Raw genomic sequence first — 20,515 nt, 5'->3', positions numbered from 1 at the left:
GTTTAGTTCTATATCAGTTAACACAGTGGACACTTATGCATCATCCCATACACTACAATTCATACAATTACTGTATCTATGCTGTTCTTGATATAGCTGATCTGCAGTAACATGGTTTAGTGTAAATCAATTGTTAGTAGTTATTAGACTGTAATTAATTTCTTAATTAAAAAGTTTTTTTTTTTTGCATTTTATCTCCATGAAGTGAGTAATAACTAGTATTAGAGTATGATCACATGTGAGAAAACAACAGATTAGTTTCATTAAAAATTGTCTTTCATTGCATTCACACAGTACATCACTTTCTGATACAGCATTTTAACCCTTTCAGGCATGAATTATGACAACCTTCGTCAAGATTTTTTTCTTGAGTGTTTTTATTCCTCCTTAGGCAGGAAAAAAAAATGTGATCGAGTTTGTTTTTTTCTTTTCATGGAGTTACATAATGTCCATGCATTTAATTTTTGAAGTAAAGAAACGTGTTTAAAACCCAATATCAGAAAGTGATATGAAAACAATGAAATAAAAACATTCTAATCTGATGTTTTCTCACATTTGAACATATTCTAATGCTAGTTATAACTCACTTCATGGAGATAATATGCAAAAAAAAAAACCTTTTTGTCTAACAAATAACGACTGATTTACACTCAAACATGTTACTCTAGATCAGGTTTATCAAGAACAGCCAAGTTACAGTAATGGTCTGAATGTCAGTGTATGAGATGGTGCATAAGCGTCCACTGTGTTGGCTGATATGGAACTAAAACAACAAAACCCATGAATATACAACAGAACAGCTGGAGAAGAACTGTCCACTGGAGTGACCACTGTGCATGAAAGGGTTAAATACACGTTTCTTTACTTCAAAAATTACACATGGTGTCCAGCTAAAAGGATATTTTTGTAACTCCATTAAAAATAAGTTCATTAAAAAAAAAAAAAAAAAAATCAATCTCATTGTTTTTTTTTGTCATGCCTAAAGAGGAATAAAAACACTCAGGAAAAAAAAAAAAAAAAAAAAACTTGACAAAGGTCCTCATAATTCATTCATCAAAGGGTTAATGTTAACAAGAAACTGAAGAAAACAAAGTTGTTCTCTTCATTTTTTCCAGTCTGTATCTGCACTCACCTCCTCTAACACTCACAGTATTTGTGCTACTGTCCCTTTAAGACTCGTGCCGTCGCCTTGGTTACAACCAGGAAGTAACACACAGACAGCAGCTTTAGCATGCTAGCATTTGCACTCGCACTTTTTAGTACTTGACATCTTTTTTCCGTCGACCCGGACATAATATCTGACAAAGACAGGTAAGTACCAAACCAGTACATCGTTTATCATTAATCACAGCCGTATTTAACACATATTTCTGACTGCAGTTGGACTTTAGTTGCTAACTCCAGAGGTTTCGTGCTAATGTTTCGGTGGTAAATCTGTTCCGAGTGCAGGATGTGATCAAAGATTACAGCTGTGCTTCGGAATCCAAACATGATTAGAGGTATTTAGATCTAATATTAGATTAGATTACAGTAATCTGAGTATTTGTGGTCGGTGGAAGTGTTGCCTCTGAGGGGTGGGGCTCCGAAAATACCGCTGTCCATGGTGCTAGCAGAAGGAACACTACTGTTACTGTGCATGTCAACATTTACATTTCACCTGAACCCAAGGCAAAGCAGGTTTATTTATCAGGTTTATTTACATCCTCCTGAGACACAGTAATGCATTTTTGTCCTCTGTAGTGGACCAAAGTTTCACAGTTTTACTTAAAAAATGTGTATTGTGTATTTTTGTACAGCTGCACCAGGAGTCAGAACCAGAGGAACAACTATCTAAGATTGCTTTTGTTAAATGTGAATCTTTAAACTTTGCCAAATTAAAAGCACTTCCTGTGCTGGCAAATTACACTAGCGAACTTCCTGCCTAACTTCCATCCATGCTGCAAAATATTAAGTTGAATAATAATACAAAGCAATTTATGTTGCAAAAGATTTGAATTTAAATCAACTTGGAATTGAGTCCAAAACTGATATTAAGTCTAATGTTTATATGAAACAACTGACATTGCAACAAATTTTAAGTTAAATTAACTTGGCATTTAGTGTGTTGTACTTAAAATAGCAATGCCATTCAAATCAAGCATTTCAGTTTAATACACTCAAGCTTTCATTACTCATTAATTCAGTTTTTTAAGGCAACGAGTTACCTGAGATTTTTTAAGTAAACTCAACTTATCTGATCTTCCAGTGTTGTGTGGTGTTCAGATTTTTATTATTCAGCCAGTGTTCGTGGGTGTGGTGGACCTGCTGCATCTGTAGGTTTTTAATTCAACATATTCAAAGTATTTTATGTTAAAATACTCAACAGATGTGAACTTCATCCCAATTACAAGTAACATAAAAAAGCATATATGTTTAATATTTGCCTTTTGCCTTTGCTAGAACATTTATGAATTAAAGTGCTACTTATTTTTAGTTTGTTTTTTTAATAAAATGTAATATAATCAAGATATGAGAAGGAAAAATTCATAAATGTTTATATGTGTATGTGAGGATGATAACTGAGGTTAATTACTTACAAAAGATCTAAGGGACTGGACTTTTCATATATTCTGCTGATAGAAGCTAAAGGATAGACTGTTGTGTGGAGATTAAAGAAGTTCTACTTCCTCCCACTCCTTTTTGAATATGCAAATGAAGTCATATATATGTATAAGTTTTTTTTTTTTGTTTTTTTTTCTGTCCATGACTTCTTACTACCTGTTTATTTCTAAGGACTAAGTAAGATTACTTTGTCTTGTTGCATATTAAAAATAAATTAAAGTAAAAATAAAACATAAATAAATAGATAAATAATAATTACTCTTCATTTTTCTTTTAATAAAAAATGAAAACAGGTCCCACAGACTCAAACATACAAAGGTTAAATGAGTGTTTCAGCTGATCTGAGGCTTTCTCGGAACTCCCCAGAATCCAGATCAATAAACAACTGTGTTTTTTTCTTTTTTTCTGGGTGAATTTGTAAACGATTACTGCTCTTTCTTTTCAGAATATGAGCGGAAACAGTGATGACATCAAGCCTATTTCCTGCACAGTTAAACCTCCAGTCTTCCTGCAGATCGGAGAAACCAAAACAGACACGTCCCGGTCCGGTGTGTGCGTTGTCGACGTTTCCCTCCCGTTTGGAAAACCTGTCAATGTAAGCTGATGTTTAACGCACAACACTGCTGAATACATGCAATACATGAGTTAGTGATGAATTAATTAAGTGTTCATATTATACCTTCAGCATGTTATAGTACTAAACAAGATGTGACCTAAAGTCTGTTGTGACGAATTCTACTCCCTGTCGAAAACTACCCCCCCCCCCCCCCACACACACACACACACACACACAAAGTCAGCCATGAAGAGGACGATGTGCACCAAATTCACCCTGTCACAACTTTTTCTTCTTTCTATGAAATTAATTGTGAATTATTCAGCCTCTTGACCCTTTCATGCACAGTGGTCATCACAGTGGACAGTTCTTCTCCAGCTGTTCTGTTGTATATTCATTTGTTTGGTTGTTTTAGTTCCATATCAGCCAACACAGTGGACGCTTATGCACCATCCCATAATACACTGATATTCATACCATTACTGTAATGTTGCTGTTTTTGATCAACCTGATCTGCATTAACATGTCTGAGTGGAAATCAATTGCTTGTTATTGTTACTAGACTGTAATTAACAGGGTTTTTTTTAAACAAAAGGGTATTTTTTTCATATTATTTCCATGAAGTGAGTAATAACTAGTGTTAGAGTATGTTAAAATGTGAGAAAACATCAGATTAGTTGCATTAAAAATGCTTTTATTTCATAGATTTCACATAGAATATCAGTAAATACGTGTTTCTTTGCTTAAAAAATTAAACATGGTGTCCAGCTGAGTGGACATTTTTGGAACTCCATGAAAAATAGGTTCAGAAGAAAATTTTCAGTCGTATTGTTTTTATTACAGTTCTCATAATTCACACATGAAAGGGATGAAGGTGGGGTGTGAGATGTTTTCTTGGAGCATTTTTTACTATATTCCTTAAAATCCCCTTCACACCCGTTACAACCAATTAATTAATGCTCTAACACAGGGCTGTCAAACATGCGGCCCGGGGGCCAAATGCGGCCCGCCAAAGGATCCAGTTCGGCCCCTGGGATGTTTTTGCCAAGTGTAAAAAATTCCACAGTCTTGAATTGAATTAAGCAAAAAATTTTAGCTTGAATTAAGGAAAAAATCTTGAATTAAGCAAAAAAAAAAAAAAAAAAAAAAATCTTCAATTAAGTAAAAAAATCTTCAATTAAGCCCCAAAAAAACTTCAATTAAGCAAAAAAAAAAAAAAAAAAAAAAAAATCTCAAATTTAGGAAAAAATCTTGAATTAAGCCAAAAAAATCTTCAATTAAGTAAAAACAAATCTTGAATTAAGACACACAAAAAAATCTTCAATTAAGTAAAAAAAAATCTTCAATTAAGCCAAAAAAATCTCAAATTTAGGAAAAAATCTTCAATTAAGACAAAAAAATCTTCAATTAAGACAAAAAAATCTTCAATTAAAACAAATCTTAAATTAAGCCAAAAAAAAAAAAAAATCTTGAATTAAGTAAAAAAAATCTTGAATTAAGCCAAAAAAAAAAAAAAAAAAATTAAATTAGGTAAAAAAAAATCTTGAATTAAGCCAAAAAAAATCTAGAATTAACAACTTAATTTTTTTTCCTTTGTTTTAGTGCAAAAAATAACATTATGAAAATATTTACATTTACAAACTATCCTGAAACAATAAAATGTGAATAACCTGAACAAATATGAACTTGAAATGTCTAAAGAAAATTCAGCCCAATTTGAACTCTTTTCTTCCTGTTCCTCAGGGTTTAGTGTCTTTGTAGATCTGATCCATAATGCACATGGACTAATGATAAGTTGAGGAATAATATTATTAAAGTTGTACTAAATTTTCTTACATTTTTTTAAATTAAATTTCAGTTTTTTCAGAGCTTTTTTTCTTTGGATAGTTTATGAAAGTAAGTATTTTCATAATTTAATGGTTTTTTTTTTTTACACTAAAACAAAGACAAAAATTTGGAGTTGTCATTATTTATAGGTTATTATGTTGTTATTTTTCTGGTCTGGACCACTTCAGATCAAATTTAGCTGAATATGGAACTGAACTAAAATGAGTTTGACACCCCTGCTCTAACACAAAAATTTAAAAAAAATTAGTCACCTGCGGAACGGACAGGACTGAAAAAACACCATCCAATCATTTTAACCGACTCATCGAAATGATTGAACAGTGATGTGTCCATCAAACTCAGCTGTCATGTGGACTTTTGAATTGAGTATTTTCAAAATGTAGCTGCTCAAACCATTTTTCTAAGATCTCCTACCCAGCCTTGAACACCATCATAGCTGTGTAGCAATTAAATAAGTAACAATACTGTAAGATATTGCAGTTATAATTATTTTTTTATCTGTTTAATATTAAAGAATGTGCAAACTGTAAGGTATATAAAACTTTCAAAAGTTAAATCTAAAACAGATACTGCTGAAAACTACATCACCTGCAGCTGGGGAGGCAGTTTTTGGCAGGGAGCAGAATTCAGCACCAGATAGCACCAAAACCTACATCTCCCAGCAGAATAAGCCTGTGAAGCCAAAGGAGTGAAATGACTGGAGCAGCTCACATTTGGAGTTCTTCTGGTGTGACAGGGTGAATTTGGTGCACTTTGTCCTCTTCATGGAGCTGTTTTCGGCAGCTGCTGTGACATGCACTTTTCGCAAGGGAGTAGAATTCGTCGGAACAAAGTCAACTAGTAACACTCCACATAACTAAATGATTAATGGAAAATAACGGCGTCTCTAATACTGTGTAATACCCTAATTATATGCACTGTTTAAAACTGGAGTTATCCCTGCAGAGATGGATTTTTTTTTGGCACACCAGGAGCCAATTAAAACAAAATTTCAGAACTGTCTTCTTCCATTAAACTGACTTTTTTTTAGTGTCCCATATTCCGGTGTGTCCCAGTGGCACCGTCTAAAACACAGAAACATACTGTACATACAGACACACAAATGTTTGTTTAAATATAGAGCTGTTTTCTTACCTTGAGACATGTTTCAAACACTTTACTTATTGACCTACATTTGAACACTTAGTCCTAATAGAAAAAAACAAAACAAAACAAAAAAACATGAATGTATTTTTAAAATAAGTGCCTCCTCATTAGCTAACAGCTTAAAGCTTCAAAGCAGAATGCCTATAGCAAGTTCACACATAAATGGATTATCCCTATAAGTGTGACAGTGGGACTGTGTTTAGGTGGAAGTGTTAATGCTGTGGGTTTTTCAGACTTACTGCTTCTTATAGCGTCACAGCTTTGAATTCACAACATGGATTTAATGCCACAATGCAAAGTTTTCCCATAATACAACCTTAAAAACTGTCCCAGGAGGATATTCATATATGGGTGCTTCTATGAAACTGGGTTTACTTTAGTATCTGACACTTTTCCATCTTTTTAGACCCAATAATAAAAGGTAAATGTAGACATGTTTCCCCCCAGGATGGACCTGATGACCTCAGAGAAATGCACAAACACTGTCACTGTCTGCCCTGCAGATCGAGGAAATCACTTTTAAGAACTACTACACAGCTTATGTGACGGTGCGTCTGCTGAGGCGGAGCCCCGGGCAGGAGGCGGCGGCCAAGTGGTGGACCGCTCTGAGAGACCTCCCCCTGATGGACAACCCCCACACTGAGGGCGGATCCCAGGACTACTTCTCCATCCACAGGACACAGGTAGAATGGGTCACATGTCTGAGGTCATATACCGTACTTTCCCGGCTATAAGCCGAACCTGAATATAAACCGCACTGGAATATATAAACCGCACCAGAATATAAGACGAACCTGAATATAAACCGCACCAGAATATAAGACGAACCTGAATATAAACCGCACCAGAATATAAGCCGAACCTGAATATAAACCGCACTGGAATATATAAACCGCACCAGAATATAAGACGAACCTGAATATAAACCGCACCAGAATATAAGACGAACCTGAATATAAACCGCACCAGAATATAAGCCGAACCTGAATATAAACCGCACTGGAATATATAAACCGCACCAGAATATAAGACGAACCTGAATATAAACCGCACCAGAATATAAGCCGAACCTGAATATAAACCGCACTGGAATATATAAACCGCACCAGAATATAAGACGAACCTGAATATAAACCGCACCAGAATATAAGACGAACCTGAATATAAACCGCACCAGAATATAAGCCGCACCTGAATATAAGCCGCACCAGAATATAAGCCGCACCGGAATATAAACTGCACCTGAATATAAGACGCACCAGAATATAAAACGCACCGGAATATAAGCCGCACCGGAATATAAACTGCACCTGAATATAAGACGCACCAGAATATAAGCCGCACCTGAATATAAGCTGCACCAGAATATAAACTGTACTTGAATATAAGCCGCACCAGAGTATAAACTGCACCTGAATATAAGCCACACCAGAATATAAAACGTACTGGAATATAAGACGCACCAGAATATAAACTGCACCTGAATATAAGCCGCACCAGAATATAAGTCACACCTGAATATAAGCCGCACCAGAATATAAACTGTACCTGAATAAAAGCTGCACCAGAATATAAACTGCACCTGAATATAAGCCGCACCAGAATATAAAACGCACCGGAATATAAGACGCACCGGAATATAAACTGCACCTGAATATAGGCCGCACCAGAATATAAACCGCACCGGAATATAAACTGCACCCACCAAATTTTAAAAGAAAAAAATATTTGTACATATATAGTCTGCACCTGACTATAGTCCGCAGGTGTCCACATTGTAACATGAGATATTTCCACAGACAGATGGTAAACAGATGATTTAAATTTTTATTTCCATCCCTTCACTGCTTTTTTCCAAACAGTGCCTGGAACACGGCAGTAAAACGGCAGGAACACGGCTGGTTCAAAAAGCCCACAAAAGTCACTGATCTCTATTAGGGCTGGGTAAAAAAATTTACTTAATTGATTTCTTTTTGATTTTGCGTAATCAATTAATGGTGGATGAGATCGATTTTTCAGAGCAGGATTGCGAGTAAATGACCCGGAAGCGTGGCTGGCTCTGTCTTGTGAGCCCCTTGCAGAGTCTCGTGACTCTTGGTCGTGCTCGCGACGGTTCTGGCACAGGAGGAATGCGGAGGAAGGGTGGGGAAAACCCCTCAGTCGGAGGAAGGGTGGGGAAAACCCCTCAGTGGGAGGAAGGGTGGGGAAAACCCCTTAGTGGGAGGTCCTCCAGGCCTCAAACTGGAACCTGCAGTGCAGAGGAACTGGTCGGCGGAGGCGGGTTGCAGAAGCCAGTCATTTCAGAAATATGAACGTGGATCACCTGTGGCTGAGGACGGAGTTAGAGGAATAGTAAAGCGGAAATCCCGAAGCTCCGCCCACCCTCCCCCTAGAGTGAGTTTCTTGTACCAAGGCCCAACATGATTCTGTTTCAGGGGCCAAACTGGTGTCAGTGCCCCAGGGTGACAGTAATGAGCCTTAAGGCTGGAAGTACCAGGTATAAAACAGAATAAAGATGAAGGAGGAGTCTGTTCTGATCCACTGGAGAAACATGGACATGTTTGTGTTCATTATTTCAGAGCAGATTCATCTGTTTTCTGATGAAATGTCAGATTTATTTCCTTTCTAATATCAATATTGATTCTGTGTTGCATGGCTGCAGTAGTCAAACAATCAAGTTACAACTCAAAATTGTACTTTGGTATCACTAAAGGAATCTGAATCAATCAATTAACACTGAATCGAATTGAATCAAATCATAATTAATCAATTCAGTCTCTTCCGTTGTCTCTCATTGTCTCTTCGTGCTGCAGTTCTGTTTCCTCCTTTACAGACACATCCATTTATTTTAACTTCAAAGTTGCATCATATGCATTTCTTCGTGTTTTCCATGATGAGGGTTTGTGCATGACACGCAAAATGACTGTTCAAAGTTAAGTTTAAAACTTCTCCTATTCATCACCTTAAACCCATGAGTTCCACTCACAGAGCCACAGATCATGCTCTTTAAACCTTTTTTTTTTGCTCAGAGGTGCAGTGTTTTTTGTCAGCCCCCCCCATGGCTACCTCTGCAGACAGTTCTTAGGTGGACATCCCTTCTATATCCCAGTAAAACTGAAATGACAGGCTACTATTCCAAACTTCACATCAGATCTCTACACCATCGTGTCCCATAAAACTAGTATAAAACTAACCCGGTGTGCCAAAGCTTAGTGCTGTTTATTTAGTGTGTCAGCTGGCCTTGGAGGGACGCCAGTCAAGTCCCAAAGAAAGGCACGATAAGCGTTGTAATGTTGATATATGGAGACAATACAAACAGTTATTTTTCATTTCTCCAATTTATTTATAGTTTATTCTCTATGCAAATGGAGCCAGATGGTGAATGGTGATTTAATTTTTGTTTACTTCAGATACCGCTCCAAGCGTGGCGTAGTTTAAAAGGTAATTGTGGAAGCATAAATGATGTTTATTCATTGTTTATATGTTATTGTTTTTCATATTTTGCCTTAAGGAATGTTGAATGCATTATTTCACTGCTGTAATTCTCAGTTTGACGATTTGAAGCCCTTCAGTTAATGCAAAAGGCGGCGATGGGATTGATCCAAAAACAGAAAACGCTGGGATTTTATGTCGATGCCAGAAAACTTACTTCTCAAATGTGTTTGTAAAAAACAGAGTTGTCAGCGATAGTTACCGTACTTTCCGGGCTATAAGGCGCACCAGAATATAAGCCGCAGGTGTCCACGTTGTGACATGAGATATTTCCACAGAAAGATGTTAAACAGAAAGATTATTTAAGTATTTTTTTCCATCCCTTCACTGCTTTTTTCCACAGTGTCTGTAACACGGCAGTAAAACAGCAGGAACAGGCTGGTTCAAAAACCCAGAACAGTCACTGATCTGTATGTTCCTCTTCCTTCTGCTCATTAAACCACTGCAGTCGTCTTCTTCAGTGTTCTTCAGTTGAACATCTTCAAAGACTCCGTCACACACTTTCTACGTCTCTCCTCCATTGTTGCTCAATGGCACTTCGGTGCTGCAGCTCTATTTCCTTCTTTACAGACACATCAATTGCTTTTAACTTAAAAGCTGCATCATATGCATTTCTTCGTGTGTTTTCCATGATGAGGGTTTGTGCATGACACACAAAATGATTGTTAAAAGTTCAGATTCAAACTCCTTCTCTTCATCACCTCTTCCTCCTGTCTGTCTCACTTTTGTGCTTCCTGCTAGAGCGCCCCCTGGAGGCCGTTAGCCCGTATAAATCTGTACTCGAGCTGCATCGCTGTATAAGCCGCAGGGTTCAAAATGACAAAAAAGTAGCGGCTTATAGTCCAGAAAGTACGGTATTATTGTCAATGATCTTTTCTTACCTGCCGAAGTAAAGTCTTTTTGTTTTTTCGATGGTGTACACCAGGGTTCTCAAACTCCTGTTCTTTCAGGTTCCACATTCAGCCTGATTTGATCTGCAGTGGGCCGAACCAGTAAAATAACAGAATAACTGATAAATTAGAGCTGCACAATTCTGGAAAAAATGTGAATCACAATTTTTTTGCTTAGAATTGAGATCACGATTCTCTGGCAAGATTTTTTTCACAAAATGTTTATTGCACGTGTCAAGAAAAATGGGTTCTTTTACCTCTGATTTGTGTCTTTCATTCACTCCGCCAGTAGTCCGGTCACTTATGGTCACGGTTGCTAAGCGACGTCAGCTGATCTGTGAAAGTTAGCAGTGCAAAGAAACTTCTCAGCCGGCACAATGGAAGTTTTTGAATATAACATTTTTAGAGAGGGCGAAACTTTTGATTCTTGGTTAAGGCCGAGTTATCCTTGGAATAGTGCAGAAGTCAGAGCAGTGAAAGTGAAAAGACACTTGGATCCGGTGGCGGTTCTGCATTTGTTTATAACACAGCCCATGAAATAAAACACTTAAGAATCGTCCGTGTATAGAAATGAGATCGCATACATGTGTGAATCAAGATTGCGATCTTGGAATGATTAATTGTGCAGCCCTACGATAAATAATGACAACTCCAAATTTGTCTTTGTTTTAGTGCAAAAAAAACAACATTAAATTATGAAAATACTTACTTTTATAAACTATCCAAACAAAAAAAAAGATGTGAATAACTTGAAAAAACTGAAATTTCTCGAGAAAAACCAGTGCAATTTTAACACTATTCTGCCTCCACTTCTCATTAGTCCATGTGCATTCTGGATCAGATCTACAAAGACACTAAACACTGAGGAACAGGAAGAAAAGAGTTCAAACTGGACTGAATTTAATACAGACATTTCAGGTTGGGCACATTTGTTCAGGTTATTCACATTTTATTGGTACAGGAGAGTTTGGAAATGTCAATATTTTCATAATTTAATGTTTTGGTTTTTTTTGCACTAAAACAAAGACAAAAAATTTGAAGTTGTCATTATTTATAGACATAATGTAATATTATTTTTCTCCCATCAAACCCAGTAGTAAATCTGCAGTCCTTCTTTTGTGTGGGTTCTTCTGCTGTTATTATTTGACTGTAGATCAGATTGGTCTGGATGTGGAACCCACACTAAAATGAGTTCCACAGCCTGGACTGTGGAGTTTTGACACTTTGTAAATTCATCCTGCGGGCTGGATTGGAACCTTTGGGGGGATGCATTTGGGCCCCGGGACGCATGTTTGACAGCCCTGATGTACACAAACATGTCTTTGCGTCTGGTGCACTCAGTTGTGTTTTCATGCAGATGAAGGTGGAGCCGGACCATGTGGTGTCTGTCAGACTGATCCTGAGGCAGCCGTCTTCTGCCTGGCTGACCTTTAACCTCGAGGAGATCAAAATCTTCCGTTTCATGGAACCAGTAAGTTCATCACACTCTAAGCACACGTCCCAACAATCCCTGACATCTGGACCAGACTAGTGTTATGTTGTTTGTTTGGTTTTTTTTTTCGTTTTTATCTCCTATAACTAAATTCAGTCTTTGTCGTCCCCTGAAATTGACACTGTCATATTCTCCTTAAAGTTTTGGGCAAATTGGCACAACAGCACTGTTTAATAAAGCATATATTTTGTTTGGTAAAATGAGCTATAAAGATACATCTGTAGAAATCAGAGTTTCACTTGTTTTTGTGTTTCAGATATTTTTATGGCGAAGCTTTATCACAGTACAGATTTGAGATCTCCTGATTGGTACATTATGCTTCGTTTTTGATATCAACATAGCAAACACACATTCAGAAATAAAAATAAAAGAAAACAGCACTGATGGAGTGAGAAAAGAGGAAGGAAAGAAAAAAAAACACACAATTTAACATCTCTCCCCCTCCCCCCATCCCCAGAGCTGCTGAGATAGGTCAGTGTAGTGCTACACTGTGGACTACTGCTTATACAGGCTGTATCGAAAAAAAAACAAAAACTACACATTTTGAAAAATTACCCTCGGTTCCACATTTGATAATTTTTGGAATTTTCTTTTCTGGACGTCGGTAGGTCGGGGGTTGGTGGATATTCGTCCAAATTTTCAGACCCAGGTTTTCACACGAGTGAACAGGGGCCAACTGCGCAATCCAAGATAAAACTGGTTTGTGCGAAGTAGTGGTGGGATTTAAATCCAATCAAAGGTCATGGGAGGGGCCAATGGGAGGGGCCAATGGGCATCCATCCATCCATCACAGAATTACCAGGTTACAGCATTAACACTTTGGACTAGGGATGTAAACAATTAATCGACTAACGATTAATTGGCGATAAGAATTTGCTCGATTAAATTATTCATTGTCGGTTAATTGCCCTTTTCCGCCCGTCCACACCTGTCCGAAGGCTGACGGTTTGTCTGCGCTGCGAAGCTGCGGCTGAGATAGGCGGTCATCGAAGCGGATCATAGTGTTGACGAGTTAGAATGTCTGTGTGGACCTGGTGGACCAAACACAGACCGACCGTCTGTTTGTGGCAGCGGTGCACCCCCGAATAAATACAGGCACAAATGCGAGGTCGGTATCGGAGCGTTGTCCTGGAGGTCGGTGTAGTCTACAGTCAGTGAAAAGTTTCACTGTCACTTCTGCGGGGGCATGGACTGCACCATACTGCCATAGTATTAGAAGTAGGACAGACAGTGACGCATGCACGCATCTCCTGGCCGTACTGCGCGTGTGCGAGTACCCCCCCCCCCCCCCCCCACATTACACACCGCCACAGGAAACACTGACTGTATCCAACAGTTCAATAAATCAATCATTAAGGAATATGACATGCCTTTATCATGGAGTGTATAATCAATATTTAGCTTTTATTCTTATAGTATCTTATTTTATTCTTATAGTATTGTATTGAAAAAGAAATTCAGGTTCTCAGGAAAATCAGCGCTTATCAATTAATCGTTAATCGATCGATCAGGGCAACCAAGTGACGATTAATGAATTAATCGATAATTTGCATCCCTTCTTTGGACACCATGTCAGTTTCATTTCTTTAGCCATGGCAGCTGTCCAGAGCTGACTCAGATTTACCCTGACGTGCAGACATGTATGGGAGGTGGGCACCCCCCAGACTCCAGCACATGTCTGCACATGAGAATGCACGCTGCAGCTACAGGATGACTGCAACCTGCCAAGTGGAGATCCATCCTGCCATACTCAGCTTTCCGTGTCTCCCTCCATCCCATTTTCAGGCCTAAACAAGCTCATGCCAAATAGGGTTTATAGATCACCAGTGACCATGAATAGATGTGGTTACATTTTGGGAAAAGCAGGTCAAAGTTCAAATTTTTATTAATTGTTTTAAATCTTTTTTTTTCTCCCATTTACTTATAATGGGCAAAATTTCTAATTAGTGCTAGGCAATAAAACAATAACGATGTATGTCACAAAACAACTTTTTCTCGATAAAAGTAAGTCATGCTCGATACAATTTCGGTAAAATTCATTCATTTATGTTTTGACAGACATAAGAACAGCCAATCATAATTAAGTAGCACCGCACCGAACCAATAACACCATGTCAACACTGTAGCCGCAAAACTACTGGTTGACTTCATACTAAACTGGGTTTATAGATTAACAGTGACCCAGAATAAATGTGGTTACATTTTGGGCAAAGTAGGTCAAAGTTAAAATACTTTATCTGTTTTTTTTTTTTTGTTTTTTTTTTTTTATTTCCATTTACTTATAATGGGCAAAATTTCAAATGTCTATAAAAACATCAATTTTGTTTCAATTTACTTCAGACTGCACATGTATAGAGGCAACTGATATGACATCAGCACATTCATAGACATGATGACATCAGCTGGATCGATGACAAAATGAACTACAACACGTGTGAGGGGCGGGGTTTGTTGTGCCTGGAACAAGTTTCTAATAGTTTTGGATTTTTCATTCTAGTTTAGTTTTATTTAGTTTTGACTTTTTTTTTCTCATATTCAGTTAGTTTTAATTCATTTTTAGAGCAGGTTTACTAGTTTTTATTAGTTTTCATTTTTTTCTAAATGCTTAGTTTTAGTTTAGTTTCAGTATTAATTTTAGTTTTGTTGTATCGTTTTTCCCATTTACTTATAATGGCTAAATTTCAAATGTCTATAAAAACATCAATTTTATTTCAATTTACGTCAGACTTCTCACATATATAGAGGCAACTGATATGACATGAGCACACGCATAGACATGATGACATCAAAATAAACTACAATACATGCGAGGGGCGGGGTTTGTTGTGTCTGGAGCAAGGTTCTAATAGTTTAGGCTTTTTCATTATAGTTTAGCTTTATTTAGTTTTGACTTTTTTTTTCTCTAATTCAGTTAGTTTTAATTCGTTTTTAGAGCAGGTTTGCTAGTTTTTATGAGTTTTCATTTTTTTCTGAATGCTTAGTTTTAGTTTAGTTGTAGTTTAGTCGTCTCTTTTCTCTTCTTCTCTGTCGTCGTATTCAAATCAATCCCAGACAGGACTCTGCTGCTTTAGTCTCCATGTTTCCAGGCAGAGTGGGGACCAGAAGACGACTGGAAACCACAAGTGTCGTATGGTGCCAGCAGCTAAAATTGCTAGAGCAAAATGAATCGCTTTCGTATCAATCCGACATTGACTAAGACAAAAACAAAGTGAATTTTATCCATAATTTTTATACATTTTACTTAGTTTTATAAATGCACAATACAGTTTCAGTTAGTTATCGTTTTTTGTCTTTTAATTCTAGTTTTTATTTATTTCAGTTAACAAAAATGTTTTTTCAACTCTAGTTTTCGTCATTTCGTTAGTTTTCGTTAACGATAATAACCTTGGTCTGGAACCACTTGTTGTGTTTGTTTGTACGACTAAAAAAAAAAAACCCCAAAACCAGAGCATTAACATCAGACATGGGCCCAGATTGACATTTCCATGTGGTGCTGGTTCTTCCAGGACCCAGAGAAGGAGGTTTCGGACTGGCTGTCGGACCTGACCCTGGTGGACCAGCATCCTGATCTGGAGGTACATGTTGTTTTGGTTTGTGGAAGGTCAGTGATGCGCTTTCCTGTATTTCACCCAGTGGTCCCAGTTCATGTGTTGTGCTGGTTCTCTCAGGGCCTCCCAGACCCACAGACTGTCTCGTCCAGTATCCAGCAGATGTGGGCTCTAACGGAGGTGATGCAGACCAACCAGACCACCGCCTCCATTGGACGCTTTGATGTGAGTTGGACTCAGGACGACAGATTATGTCCACAGGAAGTGTTACATGCATCAGTCAGTAGATTTATTTTAGTAGTCCTTATGTTTTCATTTATTTAAACCTTGTTTTTTTTTTTTTAATCAGTCTTGTTTGGATTCTTTGTTTTTCAGTTAAATCTGGGGTGTCAAACTCATTCTACCAGTTGTGGTTCTTGGAATTAAGAGAGAGTAATTTGAATTTCTGAGATTTTCGTATGTGTGAGTGGATTAAAGTGAGGACAAATGTGAGGTCTAGATGAACTGGGATTGTGGGTGTGAAATTATGGGATGGACCTTATGATGCATTTAAGTTATCCACTCCTTTGGCAAAGTAAAAAAAAAAAAAAGTACCTTAAGTTTAAAATTATTCAGAAATATTGAATTGAGATGATAGGTATGTTATTGTTGTTTTTTTAATTTTTTATTATTCTGGTGTGAATGCTCGATGCTGTTCACATTTAACTTGATGTATGCAGTGTATTAGTTGAAAAGGATAGGCAAAAAAATAAGCTTGTGCTTCTAGCCTATTCCTTTTTTGGTTTTTATGTTTATTACGATTAATGTACTGAGTAACAATGATTGATGTAAAACCAAAAAAAAAAATCCATTCATTCATTCATCGTTCAGGGGCCAAACTGAGCAATTACACATTTGTAATGCTCCTAATCTGATGTTTTCTCACATTTTAACATATTCTAATACTAGTTGATACTCACTTAATGGAGATATTATGCAAAACAAAAAACAACAACTGTTAATTACACTCTAAGAACAATTAGCAATTGATTTGCACTAAAACATGTTACTGCAGATCAATCGATTTAACAAGAACAGTAAAGTTTCACTAATGGTATGAACGGCAGTTGAAATACAGCCAGTGGTGCATGGTGTTAATTTAGTGGACGTGATTAATTGCAAATTTCTTCCAATATAAAATAAATATCTGGAATTTTTAACACTGATATTCATCCTTAAATGTTACTGGATGCTAGCATATTTTTTTTTACCTTCGGGGTGTCCTGATATAGAAGGATTTACAAGATATTCCTGGGATGTTCAGCATTACTGACCTCCTGTCAGCCATCTTGGTTATTAGTGAAAAAAAAAAAAAGCACTTCCCATGACTGGCCAGTAGGTGACAGTGTACGGGATCATGTACAAGCGTCCCACTGTGTTGGCAACTAAAATGGTTAAAACCCATAAATATACAGAACAGCTTTGGAACAGCTGTCCACTCTACTGAGCACTATGACTGAAAGGGTTCAAATCAGTGCCATCAAACTGCCCATGTGTGTAAATGACTTCTGTTTTTTTTGCACAGGTCGACGGCTGCTATGATATCAACCTGCTGTCCTTGACATAACACGGCCGCGGTGCTCTTCCGTGCATATACAGATCAGCTGACGGACATGTTGAAGAGCGCACTGTGGTGCATGAAGGACTGATGAAGAAGAGCTCATCACACATTCATCCTGTCTCCTGTTATCAAACATGTATTATGTATATGATACTGGACCGCCTGGGGCCAGTATCACCACTACTAGGAAAACATCCACCCTGCTGCTTCTGAAGACTGTAAAGGAAATTATTGTTTTGAATGTTTTATTTAACAATATTTATTGAGCTAAAGACAGTAACAGAAAAACTGCTTAAACTGCTGCATATATAATGTCATCCTACAGTATTCTGTTTAAACCGTTAAGTACTGTTTTACTCTCATGGATGCAAATAAACGTATCTCACTGTATGGTCTGAAAAATGTACTGGATATAAAGCAGTTTTTTTTTTTGTACTGTTTTAGTATAAGGTTCAAAACACACACAGAAATGGTCACAGGTACATTCAGACAGACTGTTTACTGTCCACAGATACTGAATGAAAAAGTCCAATTCTTACCTCCACCAAGGAGCGCATGTTTTTACCAGCGTTGGTTTGTCTGTCTGTCTGTGTGTGTGTGTGTGTGTGTGTGTGTGTGTGCAAGATAACTCAAAAAGTTATGGACAGATTTGGATGAAAATTTCAGGAAATGATACTGGCACAAGGAACAAATGATTACATTCTGGTGGTGATTGGGGACGGAGGTCTGCGCTCCGAGTGCTTTTCTAGTTTCCAATACTTTACACCCTTGTGTTGTTGGAGGTGGTAGTTCATTATTTCCATTAAATGGATATAACTGACAATTTTTATCACCAAGGAGACTGAGGAGGATCCTTTTTTAGCCAATATTTGGTGATGGCGTTTTACCCCCGCCGAGGAGCTCATGTTTTTACCGGCGTTGGTTTGTCTGTCTGTGTGCAAGATAACTCAAAAAGTTTTTTTTTTTTTTTAAAGTTATTTAACCTTTATTTAACCAGGAAGTCCCTTGAGATGAAATCTCTTTTTCGAGGGAAACCTGACCAAGAGGCACATTAGTACAATACAAATGAAGTAACAGAGTATAAAACTACATACAATTAAGACAACATAAAATGACTAGAAACATAAAAGCTAAAAACCAGTTTAGGAATAGCAGTCACACACTTCTGTTAAACAGTTTGATAGAACTCAGAAAGTTATGGATGGATTTGGATGAAATTTTCAGGAAATGATACTGGCACAAGGAACAAATGATTACATTCTGGTGGTGATGGGGGGGTGGGGTGGGGTGGGGTGGGGTGGGGGGCTGATCTGCCTTGCTGGAGGTCTGTGCTCTCTGAGTGCTTTTCTAGTTTTTGCCTGCTACAGGTAGTATTCTAAACAGATACATGTCACTTTTACATAATTCCCACAGGTGGGTAGAGTAGCCAAAAATTTTACTCAGGTAAAAGTATTGTTACTTTGGAAAAATATTAACCAAGTACAAGTAAAAAGTTGTCATCCAAGTAAAAGTAAACTAGAAAAGCACTTGGACAACGTAGATCTCTGCCAAGGCAGATCAGTGGACACCCCCCTCCCCATTTATTCCTTGTGCCAGTATCAACATTTCCTGAAATTTTCATCCAAATCCGTCCATAACTTTTCAGTTATCTTGCACACAGACAGACAAACCAACGCCGGCAGAAACAGAACCTCCTTGGTGGAGGTAAAAAAAAAAATAAAAAATGTACTTAATGAAAAAATTACTCAAGTACTTGGTACTTCCTGAGTGACATTTTATTTATTGTTCAAGAATTCAACAATTACTAAATGAAATGTTAAAATCTAGATGGGAACATTACAGCTACTTACAAACATACCTCGTAATAATCATTGTTAGTTACATCACATTAACATTTAGTCTGTTCTTCTGTATACTGTATGTTCTGTATGTTCATGAAAACTCAGAGTAAATTTGAAGTTAATTACATAAAAACAGAGAAAAATGAAGAAAAAGACAGTCTAACCATGAGGAAAATGGAAATGAATGTTTGTGTACATTTAAAGGATAAAGGAGTCCATTGTATCTTGTATTTCTTAAAGCAGGTGTTTGTCTTTGTAGTCAGCTACAGCCACACACACACACACCTACACACACACACGCACGCACACCTACACACACACACACACACCTACACACACACACGCACACACACACACACACACACACACACACACACACACACACACCTACACACACCTACACACACACACACACACACCTACACACACACACACACACACACACGCACGCACGCACGCACACACACACCTACACACACGCCTACACACACACACACACACACACACCTACACACACACACACACACCTACACACACACACACACACACACACACCTACACACACACACACACACACACACACACACACACGTACCGTCACAGAAAAAATTCTTCTCCACTCCTTGTTTTCTTCAGTTTCTTGTTCATTTTAACACCTGGTCCAACTACAGCTCCATTTGTTTGGACACATATAATGAGAACGACAGATGTCTCATAGTAGTTTACTTTCACAGCTGATATCGATGCATTTAACATGTTTTCTGGATAAAAAACAAAATCCCTTCAGTTCTTCCATCAGTATCTGTGTCATTGCGCTGGCTTTTCTTCATTCCATGTTTTCTCTTCTGTCTGTTTTAGTCACATGACACACACAGGAGTTGGACTGGACTGCAGAACCAGAGTTTTTGTGGACTTCAGTGGTCCAGTTCTTCTGTCTGTGTCTGAATGTATAAGTTCACCCACAGACATCTGCAGACTCTTTGGTGTCTCTGTGGAACACTTGGTGGCAGTAGTGGATCGTTTTCAGCAGCGTCTGCATGTGAACTCACATCTGCCTCTGTGAGAACCAGCGACAGTTTCAGACCTTTAGAGGACGTGTGAGGGAACGGACGGTCCGGTCAAACAGCTGTTCATGGTGAGCCCCAGTGTTTCATTTTATTAGATTAAATTTGGCTTGTGGATAAAGGTAATGATGATAGTTACACTCTAAGAAATGATTCATGGGGTTAGTGAGTTGAGCTTAAAATTCGACACCTTTGACCGTTAATATCTTCAGTGTAATTTTTACACTTTGCAAATTCGTGTTTGACACCTGTTTATGGGTGCTTCTCTGAAACTGGTTCTAAAAACAGGACAGAGGCGCTGAAAATTTAAACCAGATGCAGACGAATGTTATGAAGCAGGTTTAGAAGCACTTTGGGTCTGTTTAAAAATAAATACTGAGATAAAAGAGAAACTATTTTTCAGAGGAAACACATTTTTATATTATTTTACATTATTT

The 20,515-nt window shown here is 37.6% G+C and overlaps 1 protein-coding gene across 2 annotated transcripts; it reads left to right on the top strand.

The window, feature by feature from the left end:
- The first annotated feature begins 1,193 nt into the window (after window positions 1-1,193).
- On the top strand, window positions 1,194-17,563 carry nicn1 (nicolin 1). Of its 2 annotated transcripts, none has more exons than XM_030133411.1 (7): window positions 1,194-1,308; window positions 3,047-3,196; window positions 6,655-6,834; window positions 11,891-12,004; window positions 15,532-15,600; window positions 15,694-15,798; window positions 17,138-17,563. In XM_030133411.1, the coding sequence occupies exons 2-7, from the start codon at window positions 3,050-3,052 to the stop codon at window positions 17,177-17,179; spliced, it is 657 nt and encodes a 218-aa protein (XP_029989271.1). In that variant the 5' UTR covers window positions 1,194-1,308; window positions 3,047-3,049; the 3' UTR covers window positions 17,180-17,563. The 2 variants fall into 2 exon arrangements, with proteins under 2 accessions (XP_029989271.1, XP_029989270.1); XM_030133410.1 differs by having other exon boundaries at window positions 1,194-1,311.
- The last annotated feature ends 2,952 nt before the right edge of the window (window positions 17,564-20,515 follow it).

The sequence above is a fragment of the Sphaeramia orbicularis genome, chromosome 5, assembly GCF_902148855.1.
Source record: "Sphaeramia orbicularis chromosome 5, fSphaOr1.1, whole genome shotgun sequence".
NCBI lineage: Eukaryota > Metazoa > Chordata > Actinopteri > Kurtiformes > Apogonidae > Sphaeramia > Sphaeramia orbicularis.
The sequence above is the reverse complement of the archived record's forward strand: the minus strand, read 5'-3'. Positions and strand labels throughout refer to the sequence as shown.